This window comes from Ambystoma mexicanum, chromosome 6q (genome assembly GCF_040938575.1).
Source record: "Ambystoma mexicanum isolate Mex_15411 chromosome 6q, UKY_AmexF1_1, whole genome shotgun sequence".
NCBI lineage: Eukaryota > Metazoa > Chordata > Amphibia > Caudata > Ambystomatidae > Ambystoma > Ambystoma mexicanum.
This window is the reverse complement of record NC_090937.1, coordinates 1260592986-1260606031: the sequence shown is the minus strand read 5'-3', so window position 1 is coordinate 1260606031 and position 13046 is coordinate 1260592986. Positions and strand designations below refer to the sequence as shown.

Below are 13046 nucleotides of genomic sequence, written 5' to 3'. Positions count from 1 at the left end.
TACAGCATCCAACACAGAGACCGGCCTCACAGTCATCCATGAGACCGTGTAGCCCTGCACCAGACTTGAAGCCAACGACATTGGCTGCTTCAAAGTCCTCTCCTGCCACTTTCTGCTGTCCCAGATGGACACAGTAACCTTTCTTCTCATCTACAGACAACCCAACCCTGCCTTCATCTGAGACTTCACCACCATGACCATGTCCCTCACGCACGCGAACAGCATCTTCCTAGTCATATTCCGCCTCTTAGTCAACAAGGACACCATACCAATGAAGGAAGCTTTCCTCAGCCTTCTCGACACCCTCAGCCTCACACTGCACACAGAAGACCCAACGCACGAGAAAGGTAACATCCTTGACCTAATCACTGCACTGCCTTCCCTCCACTACAGCTCTCCTCTCCCACTTGACTGGTCTGACCACCTGGCCGTGCCTTTCAACATCCTGTACACCAACAATGTCCTCACTTCTTTTTCTGAGGTAACCTTCCCTCATGTGGCCAAGGTGAGGTAGACGTTTTCTGTTCCAAACCCTGGGGGTGACTATATGAGGGAGGATCATATGGGGAAGGGTGATCCTCAGGGAGAAGACACAGCATCGTTGGAGGAAGACACATCCCCCTCATTTCCCTTTAGGGATATTCCTTCTCTATTCTTGGCCCTTATGGCCTATTGTAATATTCTCCCTCGACCCTTATAGAACCAACCCCTCTAGGTAATAACAGCTTTTCTGTGCGTAGGTATGGAAAAGGAGAACAGGACTTTGAATGCAAGTTACCAGGCATTGACTATCATTGCCTTACATTTAAGAGTACTGTGACGAGGAAGCTGAACAGAGCAGTGAAGATCAGTGAATGCCACAAGTCCAGCGAGCACTCTAGTGGTTGCTTGCATACACCTGTGCCCTGGAAATTTAAAAGGCAGTTGAAGCAGGGAATTGAGGTCTGCTGCTGGCACGAGAAAGCTGCGTCTCTAGGTGAGGTTGAAGAAACCGAAAGGCAATTAACAGCGTGGTGGATCCAGGAAGCTCACCAGCGAAGAAGGAAAAGGCAGCTGCGTGAGAAGGACATGCTGCGGAAATTCCACGAGCCCGCAAGCGACTTCTGGGCGTTCGCAGATGACAGAGAGCAGCGCTTTACTTACAGGCGCCAGGAACAAAGCATACGTGTGAAGTAGAAGCCCTGCGACCCGACAAAACCAAGAGAAAGCAGTCGCAAAGAGGAAGCAGACTCTTTTCCTGGTTGACCGCAGGTGAATCCAGGAAAGCCAATAAGAGCTGGTGAATCCCCCAGAGGCTGTGCAGACCCCGGGGCGTATCGGCGGGCACGGCAAATGCAAGTAAAGGAACGGCAAACAATCGAGAGAGGAAGAACAAATATTAATTTAATATTAAAAGGGAAATTACCAGACATAGGAGAAAGCAGGACCGGATAATATTGGTGCCTGGAAACACCGGTGTATAGGCACCATACAAATGTCCAATAAAAATAAATAAATATCCAGAGCACATATTTTAAAACAATGTGTGTGTGCACCTTTGGGGAAGGGCTGAGAGCCTGTGTGAATACTAGAAGCCCTGGTAGGAGAGTATACCAGGCAACCACAAGTGTAGCAATACAAGAAGCCCTGGCAGGAGAGTATACCAGGCAATCACAAGTGTGTGACAACAAGATGTCCTGTTAGAAAAAAGAACCAGGCAGACATGAGAAGAAATATCAGGACTGAGAAAAATAACTGCGTTGTTTAAAAAAACAAAGAGGTCCTGAGAGGAGCATCATGACTAGGAAAAGGGATTGTGTGAACCAGGAGTTCAAAGGAGACATAATCGCAAAGTCAGGCATGTTTGTAAGTCAATACTGTTGTGGGCCAAGAAAGGCACAAGGAACTGTCGTATGTGAAACGTCAGAGAACAAAGATGAATCCAGGGGAAGGGAACCAACCAGTGGAGCAAGGACCTTTATATTTGAAGAACTTTTGTGTTGGAGCCATTCATTCTTTGTGAACACTTTTCTAAACCTTTGACAGTGAAAGACATTTCCTGTTTGGCCAAGTTTAATTTTAGTGAGAGTCAGAATAGAACTTTGCACACAGGACAGTTTTTGTTTTGGACATTCTAATAGCGACAGATCCTAGAGCAGGGACAGAGAGGCATTTTCCCAACCCCTTTTTATTTTCAATAAAAGTCTTTAACCAAAATCATGGCTAACTTGTGTCCGGGTTTCATTACTGACTCCTCACAGTAAGTTAAGTTTGGGTGTTGTTAATGACTTGTGGGGTTGGGAGAGAACTGGGGTTTGTGTCCCAGATCCACATCCTTGTCCCCAGAAGGGGAGCATCTCCCCATGAAATCCTCCTGCATGTTACCACCCCTAGGGGGACTATTGCTGTTTGCAAGCTGTTGTCACCCTGGAGGTCCACTGAAGTCATCAACTGAGTAGTTGTCCCAATGTCCGTGTTTCCCGAGCGTCCAGCTGTCCAGTATCCAGACATGGTCCAATGGAACCAGGAACCTGGAAACTAGCCGGACCCAAAGACTGAAGTGACCTCTGGACTTTCTTCAACAGAACCAAGGCATCAATCCAGAAGGCCCAGCAATTTCAGGAGGAGCTTCCATGGTGGCCCCTGAGTGAATCAGACTACATGGGTTCAGTGAGCATGCCTGTTTGTCCTCCCCCCATCTCCATAGAGTTCTATGAACGTAAAGCTTTAGCTTTAGCTCTCCATTGCCTAGCTCTGAACTGTGGTGTTATGGCCTGATATCACTGTGGTGTTCTGACATGTTATTATCCCCATGGATTTCCCTAAGATGTTTGGATTGGGTGAAGGTCTGTTAAAGACGTTCCTCTTTATTTCATTAACTTTTGGAACACATACAACTGCTTGTGGGCACAGGCTAACACTTGTGCAACTTCCTAAAAGAGACTCCTAGCCTTTTGAAAACATTTATTAGGACCTGTGACTCTAAAGTACTAGGTCCCAGCTTTTCTAGCTAGGGTAAGGACTTTTTATGGTTAGTACCTTTTTATTTATACGGTTTCGTTTGGTGTTTGCTACTCCTTTTTTCTAAACCTTTTAGTTCTCAAAGTATTGATTACTTCTCCTGTTCTACTTCCTTATTGACTTGCTTTGCTACACTTACAGTACTTGAAATATATGACTAACTGTATTTAAAAGCAAAGTGTTGGTACTTTTAGCAGAGCACATTAAGGTGATTGTGTATATAATAGTAGTGAATCTTTTAGTGTGTTACATACCTGTGGTTTTTCACTGATAAGAGTTTGTTCTAAGGTCTTCTGCCTAACCCATTACCACTCTCACACCCTCCTCAGTCTAAGCCTTGCTGCTCATTCACACTACTCTGAAAGAGATAGGCTACATGTTAGTCCCTGGTTGTCAGAATAGGGGGGCCTCTCAGAATCTGTCCCCGGGGCAGATTCTGGAAATCCATCTTAACAAGTGTTTATACAATTTTATAAACGTTTTGGAGGCATGCTACATTAGAAAGAGGGTGGTGGATGGTGGGTGGTGGTTCTAATTAAGAGCATTAATTAGCCGTAAAATAAGATTGTTCTTCTTTTTCCCTGCAATACAGGTAACTTGTTTGGGGTATCACCCACCACCAAAGTCACATTTAGAGTTAACGCTGCTCTAAAATAACTGGTATTATGTGTGGTTTATTTTCACATATTGCGTTTAATGGATGCTATTGGTCTCCACCTCATGTGATATGCTTGTTTAATCGTAACATTTTTGTTTGTTTCAGGCTGCATGAATTGATCAGACTAAGGGCATTAGAGCCAGAAGGGCCACAAGTCAGAAGTCTTCTGCTGGATATTGACTTCAGGTAGGCTTTACAGAGAAAACCTTAGCAGCTTTGTGCGTACCTTATAAGAGACCATAACCTAGTATTGCCAGAGGTTAGGTAGAAATTACTGAGTACTCTACCCTTTGTCTCCGTCAATTTCCCACTTAAAGGAACCTTGGTCTGGAATGCATAAGACAGAATTCTGGTAAATGCAGCTTTTAAGAGTTCTATGGCATGTTGACCATGATTGTGTGTGTGTTTCCTGAACACCTGACATTGCTTCCTAGTCCTGCTTGCCATCATACCCTAAGATTTATGATATGTTTAATGCTCCAGATGAGGACTGTAACTTTTTTGACACTTCCACATTGGCCTGCACATTTTTTCCTTTCTCCATTCAGTCTTTTTTCAGCTAAAGAAAGGTGTAAAATGTTGCTTTTTCCTGGGTACGTTAGCAGGTTTTCAGTCCCTTGTTCACATTTCTCCTAAGGTTGCTAGGTCAGTGAGAGCAGAACAAAAAAAAATCATACCCCTCTGGCGCAAGTCCATAGTGTGAGGAGTCAGAAATTAGAGGCGGGCAGAAAGTAGTAATGTTCTCAACATCACCCATTTTTATTAACAGAAAGGGGTGTGGATAAAGGCCTATCTTTCCCTACCCTAAAAAGAATGTCCCTGCCTATGAAACTAAAACTAAAGCAGGCTGACCTTGTGTCCAAACTATCTCTGACCCTCACACTAACATACACACTCAAAGGTGCAATTAAGAGAGAATAAAGTTCAAAACTATGTGCATAACGCACAGAGCAGTTCATGGCTAGGGAGCAGAAACAAATAACTATCTACCACCCGACAAGATCCCTCTAATCAAGCAACAACATTCGGTAGTTCCAAAAGCTTACAACAAAAGAAAACTCGGAGGATCATCTTTAACTCACCTGGCAACCCCGACCTGGAATAACATACGAAAAAACATACGCAACACAATAGGTCATTTGGAGTTCAGAATGCTACTCAAAACCTGGTTCTTTGCTCCAGATTCAGGAAGAATCAACTAGGATAAAAGGACCAATATGAAACACTGACTACCCCGGTAGGGAAACCATTATCCTTCCTTTCCTTCCATTAAAAAATCAGGGGTGATGTACACCGCCCACCCAGGCCTATACGCCACCACTCCTAAAGAGTACTTGGATAGGTGGGGACAACCAACAAGATGGAGAATAAGGGACAAGTCCTGTGACCAAAACTACACCTGCCGCAGAGCAGGGAAAGTAGCAGAAATTAGCTAAATACACAAGCCACTAGAGCCACACAAAGAGGGCTCTGACTATGCAGCATGCCTGCCAACTAGACGGTCAAGTCGGAGTACTAAACATACAGGACGGCCGTGGAAGTTGGATGCAGAAACGCAAAGACAAAGTGGTAAGAAATCGAAAAATACTTGAAAACCATTATAACCATACCTTAAAAAATGTCAACTTTCTGCATACTCAAAATCAGAAACTCACACAACCACCTCTCTGCACAGCACGTTGCATGCACTTCACTACTTTGCAACAGAAAACTAACAACACATAACCCTCCACAACAGCACATGGGATTCCCTGCACCGATCGAAAATCACTTTTAAGCTCAGTGAAGGGTGCAAACCGAACTGAAATGGCCAACAGGACATCACAACTCTCACTTTCCTACTCCCACTACATTCTACTAACCCCCCTCTCCAGTCCCCTTGACACCCTCCTTTTCAAATCTGCCAGAGCGCCTGGGGTCTACAGCAGTGGTGACGGTGCGCGCTATAAATACCGTTTAACATAAAATCTTTCTAATTTCAATTCAACATAAATGTGCAAAAACTTAAACGTATAACTTCAACAAAAACAGTCCTTGTGTCCAGGGGTTGGCTCCCTTCCCCTGAATTGTTTGTTCAAAATGGTAAGCTTCAACACTAGTCTATTAAAGGCAATAGAAATGTCTCTTTTGCTTAATATTTTCCTCAAGATGGCAAAATAAATGTCTCTTCCACAACCCTGGTTGGAATATAACAAAAGAAAGTCTCTCCTAGTTTTTCCGGATTGCAAAACAGAATGTCTTTTCCACAATACTGTTTGGAATTTGGCAAAGGAAAGCCTTTCCTAAGTTTCCAGTTAGTTAAACAAATGTATTTTCTCCAATGTTGGTTGAAGTATGGCAAAAGGCATGTCTTTTCTAATTCTCTCATTGACAAAATGTTGAACTTCAACAACAACAGGCTATGACAAAGTTTCTCTTTAACAACATCAGTTCAAAATGGGTTTCCTGGTGTACTCTCCTGCCAGGAAACTTCTCAACTGAATCTCCGGATATCCTGGTTTACTCCACTGGCAGGAATATCGCCCTTTTGTCTCAGCAGATCCCTTGGTGTGCTCTTCTGCCAGGTATCTCTTCCCAAAAGGTTCACTGCCTGATGTGTATCTCTCAGGTCTTTCTGTAACATTCACATTCCTTTCTGTATAACACAACTGCACTTCTTCAATAGTAAAACTTTGGTGACTTCAGTTATTACTTGTTCCAATTTTCCCCATAATGACATTCCATATAAATGGGTTTGTTCAAACTCTGTCTATCAACCTTTCTCTTAATATCTCTTCACAATGCTGGTTCCAGGTTTCCCCCAGTTGACATATCAGGAGAACTGTACCATATCTGCCTTTGCTTCTCAATTCTATTTGGTTGGTATTCAAAAATGCTTCCCAGATTTAATGTATTGGTATGTCCCGGGGCCGCCTTCTCTTTTAGGTTGACTCACCGGTGTAATGTTCAGCTGCGGCGAGGAGTTTTTGTTGGGCAAGCTTCCCCTTCTTGGCAGAGTCTCTTTTGGTTCCTGCGTCAGCTTTTTATTCCTTCGCCAATGGAACCATTACCGCTCAACAGGACTGCGTCTCCTCTGGACCTGCTGCGCACAGTTCACCTTCAGCGGTCCCTTCCACTTCTCTGGTCCTGAACGTCTCCGGTCTGTTACCGGCAAATGTTTCCTGCTCTCCCCACGACTCTTCTCTGTGAGTCTGCCTCTGCCTGTGGACTCGTTCTGCGTACTCTGCGGCCTTTCTCCTCTGTCCTCTGGTCCGCTGCTTGTAGGGGATCTATAAGTTTAAATGTCCCGCATAGCTGACTTTAATCATGACAACTAGACTGCACATTTTACTTGGTGTCACCTTCCCTCCACATTGACTCCTGGTTCCTCTTCCTCATCTCAGTACTTGAGGCTTTCTAGGACTTGGAGTACAAGGACGTTTCAGATGATTTTAAGTTACATTGTTGGGACAGTTTAATTTAAATAACAATCATCATAAAAATTAGGTGTTAGATGTGTTGGTTTCAGGTTTTTGTAATTAAATGGTTCTGAATAATTTTAACATGCCATCAAAAACTCTGGAATTAAGGGATCTTCCTTGCAAGAAAGGGATGAATACCGCTTCTCTCCTGCTTGAGTCGCCACTCTCCCTCGACAGCCTTCTCCTACCATGTGATCCACCCTCAGAATACCACCCCAAAGTCAGGATCATGTAGCGGCTGCCTTCCCTTGGCCACATGGGAGGAGACTTTAGGCTGGGGATCAGTGATGGCAGGATTCATCACAATAGTTTACACAATCTTTTCCTTGTGCAGCTTCAGAGAAGTGAATACTGATTGTGCTCTTCTCTGACCATAAATCTCTCAGGTCAGGTAGCCCCAGGCCACTGTGTTCTCCAGTATGTGTCTTCTTGTGCAACTTTCTGTGAGGTGTCCCCTGGTTAGTGACATCATTCATGTAATTTTAGTAGGGGGCATCCTGCTATACTATGGGTATGCCCCCACTGGCAACTCCGGTTAAAATCCGGTTTTGAGCCCAATGGCCAGGCATTGTTCCTATGATAGTGTGAGTGGGATACAGATGTGCCCTTATATGATATGATAGTTTATTTATATAGCACCTATACACAATGTGTTTCAAAGCGCTTCAAGGCAAGGGAGGGAACAAGCGAACATACAATGAAATTATCTATCGTACTCTGCCTGACGACATTTCAGATAGTGCAAGAACTAAGACATAGATAAGGAAGGGAGGGGGAGAGTGGGAAGGAAATGGAAACAGACAGGCGAGTACTGTAATAGGCCTGACAACATTTCTGGTAGAGCCGGAGAAAAACAAAAGGTGAGGGAGAGGGGTGCTGAAAGGGACGGGAGGAACATAACAAGCGATTATCGTACTAGGCCTGACGACATTTCAGATAGTGCTGGAGGGCATAGGGGGATGGGACAAGTAAGGAGGAGACAGACAAGGTTGCTATCATACTAGGTCCAGGGACAATTCTGATAGAGTAAGTGCATAGAAGAAAGTAAGGGGAGGAGGGGAGGAGATAGGAAAAGGGAGATGATGAGAGAACAGAGCAGTCAAATAGAGTGGAGAGGCAAGAGGTGAGAGCGAATACAATTGCAGAAGTCAGTAGTAACACACATTATTGCAAGCCAGGATACAAAATGAAGATGGGAACAGCATGATTCAGGACCACCATTCAGGACTGAAAAGATCATATTTAACAGAGGTGTATGTTGGAAAGGAAGTCCAGCAGGAGAGTTGAGAAAGGGTGATGCACCGTGAATCAATGAAGTACATAAGTCAATCCAGCATTGGGCACAAGACGGTGATGGTGAAACTCGAATGTATCAGGACAGACTCCTGCAGAAGTAGGCTGGAGTGGGAGGAGGGGAGCACGGTAGAAGAATCAAGCAAAACGGGCAACACCTGTGTGCAAGAAGGGGGGGGCAGAAGGGCACATCACAGGGGGACCAAAGAGGGTGGGGGTGGCCTGTGGGGACAGAGGGAGTAAACACACGTTGGTGCATGCTTACCTGCTGTCTGAGCAGGGGGTCGGGCACTGGGACCTCCTGGTCCGAACAGGACCAAAATGGAATTGCCCTTTTCTTTGTCTGCCCTTATGCTTCAGACGCCCGGGCGAGAGACGCCCTTGATCTAAGAGTTAAGAGCAGGAAGGAAGAGGCAGGGCTTAGAAGGTGGGTGGGGCGTAGGCGAGGTGGCCTAGACCCCCCATCTGCAAAGGAAAAGAGGCTGGAGGGCTCCTTAAGTAGGGAAAAGAGCGGCAACCAGGAAGGCACCAGGTGGGCGGGGCTTGCTAAGTGGGGAAAAAGAGTGGCAACCAGGAAGGCACCAGGTGGGCAGGGCTTAGGTCAGGTGACCTAGACCCACTTGCACCAGCTCCCCTTCGGAAGGAAAAGAGGCTGGAGGGCTCCGTAAGTAGGGAAATGTAACGCTCACCTGGTTCCCCCGGAGGCGCAGGTCTTGATCTGGCGAGGATACTGTCTTCAGTGTTAGGCGCAGGGTTCGTTTTGCTCCCGGACTGGGCCCCCTTCCCACCGACAGTTTAAGCTGAAGAGTGAGGTGTCTGCAAGGGTAAACCAAGCTATTAGTATTTGGAAGGTTCGGAAAGTTCCTAGCCCCTCTCGCCCTTTCTTTCCCCGTGGAACTGGGTTGATATTGCGCTTACCTTATATAGGTAAATGCCAGGCTCTCCATCCTGCGTCTTATGCAGGGGCGCTGGATCCAGTTGCTTCACTGGATGCGAGCTCTGCCTCTTGATAGCAGAGGATTTGCTGAGAGCGAAGACGCCGTTAATGCACGAGCGTGCCTTGTAAGTATTAAAGTTCCTTTTGCCTTGTTCTCTTCTCTTTCAGAAGTCTTAAGTCTGTAAAGTCTATGTCTTTCCCTTTTCAGATGCTGTGACGATGAAGATTATCCTTCTAATGGCACGTAAGTAGAAAGACTGCACTAGCGCTGGAGAAGGCTCCGTAATGTCTCTTTTGTCTTTGCAGGTGCTGAGGTGCAGCGCGAACAGATTGAAAGCGAGCATAACACAGGTAAGCAGTCTTGTAACTAAGCATTACTAACCGATGTATCTTGCCTTGCAGGTGCCGGAATGCAGCGCGAGCTGAGTTGGAACGGGCGTAACACAGGTAAGCAGAACTTGTAGTTGAATATTACTGACCGATGTTCTCTCTCTTTGCAGATGTAGGATGCCGGAAGAGAAAGGCAGAAAAAGGCGCCTTGGATGCTGCCGTAGGATTAGGTAAGTAGATTCACTGCTTTTACTTTAGCCTAACCTGTGCCTTTGTTTTGCAGGAGCTGCAGAAGACTGAAGAAGACTGAAGATTGGATTCCAGCAGGTTATTTCGTGTTCACAGGATCTGGAGCTGGAGGTTTCCTGGAGCTGACACGGTGAGCGTCCTGCTGCAGATGCAGAATAACGCGAAGCACGTGAAACCAATCGGGTGTGGTTTAAATAGCCTTCTGTAGTGCTTAGGCGTCTCCTTCCACGGCCCCACCCAGGTAAGAAAAGAGTTCCTGTGTTCTGCTTCCAGGGAGTGGCTCCTGCTCCACCCAGACAGGAAAAGTAGTTCCAGGCAGAGAAGGATCAGGAGACCAGTTAGCTGGTAAGTAAGCAGCATGGTCTGCTACAGGTAGGTCCACCAAGCACTCTTATCCAATATGAGCCCGGCGCTTCCTGTGCCGGGACCAGTCACCATCATGAGCCTGGCGCCACTGGCGCCAGGACAAGGTCCAGAGGGTCCCTATAGGGACTGGCTGGTTCCTGGGATCAGAGTCATGGGCCTGCTTCCAAGGTCGTGGGGCAAGTCCTGACCCCTTGGAAGCAGGGATCATGACAGAAAAGAGCGGCAACCAGAAAGGCACCAGGTGGGCGGGGCTTGCTAAGTGGGGAAAAAGAGCAGCAACGAGGAAGGCACCAGGTGGGCGGGGCTTAGGCTAGTTGACCTAGACCCACTTGCACCTGCTCCCCATCTGAAGGAAAAGAGGCTGGAGGGCTCCTTAAGCAGGGAAAAAGAGCGGCAACCAGGAAGGCACCAGGTGGGCCGGACTTAATAATTGGGGAAAAAAGAGCAGCAACCAGGAAGGCACCAGGTGGACGCAGCTTTGGCCAGGTGATCTAGACCCACTTGCATCTGCCCCAATCTCCATATCGCCATATGGCTATAGCTACTGGCTACCTTGGAGAACAAGGTCTTAAATTGCAAAACCAGACATGACTTATTTCTGAATGGTATTAGAGATGTTAAGTATCTATCCACACCTTAGAGAAAGCATCAGATAATGTCTGTGAAGCTGAATACACTCCTGGTAGGCCACAAAACATTTGAAGAAATGCAACCCTGTGATTTGAATACCATTTACCCCTTACAACTCAATTCTTACATATACAGTGAGGATCTGCACCCTTAACCAGTTGAACATAGAAAAAGGTGCCAACTCTTAAAGATATTGTGAGGTAGCTCTGCTGGTCCTTGTACTGTTCCAAAAGCTGTTCTAATGGTGAATCTGTGCTTGGTATCTGCGGGCACTTGACGTCTACTAGACAGATGGAACTTCACATTGGTAGTAGATTCCCTTGACCCGTAGGGCAAGCAAAGTTGCAAGCCATCACTAATCCCCTACTCTCACAAAAGCCTTGCTGTCCTGTCTCTTCACAAACCTGACATGAAGAGCTTGTAACACCAGACTACGAAAGGAATTTTAGAATGGTTCTTTTTACTTCTCTAAAGAAAGCTTCTGGGATCTTCAATGGGAGCATTTGGAAAGGGTAAAGGAATCTCGGCAGGCATACCATTTTGACTGCGTTAAGTCTCCCCATCCTGGAGATTGTGAGCTTCCGCCATTTTGCCAGGTTTGCGTGGAAGGAAGTGAGGAGGTGGGGGAAGTTTGCTTTGTATATGTTCTCCAACCTCCGTGTCAAATTGATCCCCAAATAACGTAAGGTGGTGCCCCCATCACAAGACCGAGCTGAGAAATTCTGGTGTAATTTTGGGAACAATATGGATTTGGACCTATTGATTTTGAAGCCTGAAAGTGTTCCATATCTTTCTATCAGCTGTATGGCTCTAGGTATTGATGTCATGGGTTTTTTAACATGGAGTAAGATGTCGTCAGCATAGAGGGCTACCTTGTATTCCCTTCCATCTACTTGGAGGCCTTCCACTTGGGAATTGGCTCTGAGTGCTTCGGCAAACGTTTCGAGGGAGAGAGCAAACAGTATTGCTGAGAGGGGGGCAACCTTGTCTCGTGCCTCTTCCAGGATCGAACCATCTGGAGTATTCTGAATTAACCATAATGGAGGCCTGGGCGGCGGAGGGAAGTGTAGAAAGCCTCGACTCCTTTTCTGAAGATGGGGCCCAATCCGACCATGCCTAATACCACTTCAGAGAAGCCCCATTCCACCCTGTCAAACGCCTTTTCAGCATAAATGGACAGAAGCGAGGGGTCGCCTGAGATTTTCTTTGAATCATGGATTATCTTATGCATTGTGCCCGCGCCCTGTCTTCCTAAAATAAATCCGACCTGGTCGGGATGTGTTAATAGAGGCATATGGGTCTCAAGTCTAGCCGCCAATACTCTGGTATACATTTTCGCGTCAATATTAAGTAGTGAGATGCGGCGGTATGATCCACAGTGCTTGGGGTCTTTACCTTCCTTGGGGATCACAGAGATTAATGCCTGCAAGAAGGATTCAGGTCCCACTCCTGTTCGCAATATATCGTTGAATAGGTCAACCATAAAGGGGAGGAGGGACGAAATGAATGTCTTATAGAATCCTGCTGTATACCCATCGTTGCCGGTGCTTTACCTAAGGGGAGTTGCTTGATCGCTGTTTCTACTTCTTCTGCCGTGAACGGAGACTCCAGTTCCTCCACCTTATCTCGGGAGAGTCTCGGCATGTCCACCCCCTGCAGATAGCGGTCTATATGCGTGTCTCCCTGTACCATTTTTGATCTATAAAGATGTTCATAGAACTTTGCTAAGGCCTCTGGGATTTGTTTTGGGTCCTATATTTGAGCATTGTTTTCTCCCTCAATGGCAGGAACCCACCTCTCCGCCCGCTGTCCCCGCAGTCTAGCTGCCAATAGTGCATCTGCTTTATCACCCTTTTCATAATGTTTGCTTGAGAAAGTGGAGTTTGCGTATAACTAATCCCTCTTCCAAGCGTCGAAGTTCCTCCCTCTTCTGTACTGCTTCAGCAATATACGCTGCCCTCCCCTCGTTAGAGATCTGTGCCACAATGTCTAGGCGCATGATCTCCCTCCTCAGTCTATTCTCTATCAGACTCCTCTACCTCTTTTTCTCAGCCCCTTCCTTGATCAGGATTCCTCGCCACGTTGACTTCCCTGCCTCCCACACCATTCTCTTGGATACCTC

General features: G+C 46.3%; 2 protein-coding genes across 4 annotated transcripts in view; one reads left to right on the top strand and one right to left on the bottom strand.

The window, feature by feature from the left end:
* ZCCHC4 (zinc finger CCHC-type containing 4) overlaps positions 1–13046 on the top strand; it is a 939775-nt gene that overhangs the window by 203861 nt on the left and 722868 nt on the right. For all 3 annotated transcript variants that reach the window (XM_069631857.1, XM_069631859.1, XM_069631858.1), the window contains one exon: positions 3764–3844. In XM_069631857.1, coding sequence (XP_069487958.1) covers positions 3764–3844 — 81 coding nt within the window. The remainder of the gene's footprint in view (positions 1–3763; positions 3845–13046) is intronic.
* LOC138516603 (nuclear factor 7, brain-like) overlaps positions 1–13046 on the bottom strand; it is a 208041-nt gene that overhangs the window by 20414 nt on the left and 174581 nt on the right. The gene's annotated exons all lie outside the window — the stretch shown is intronic.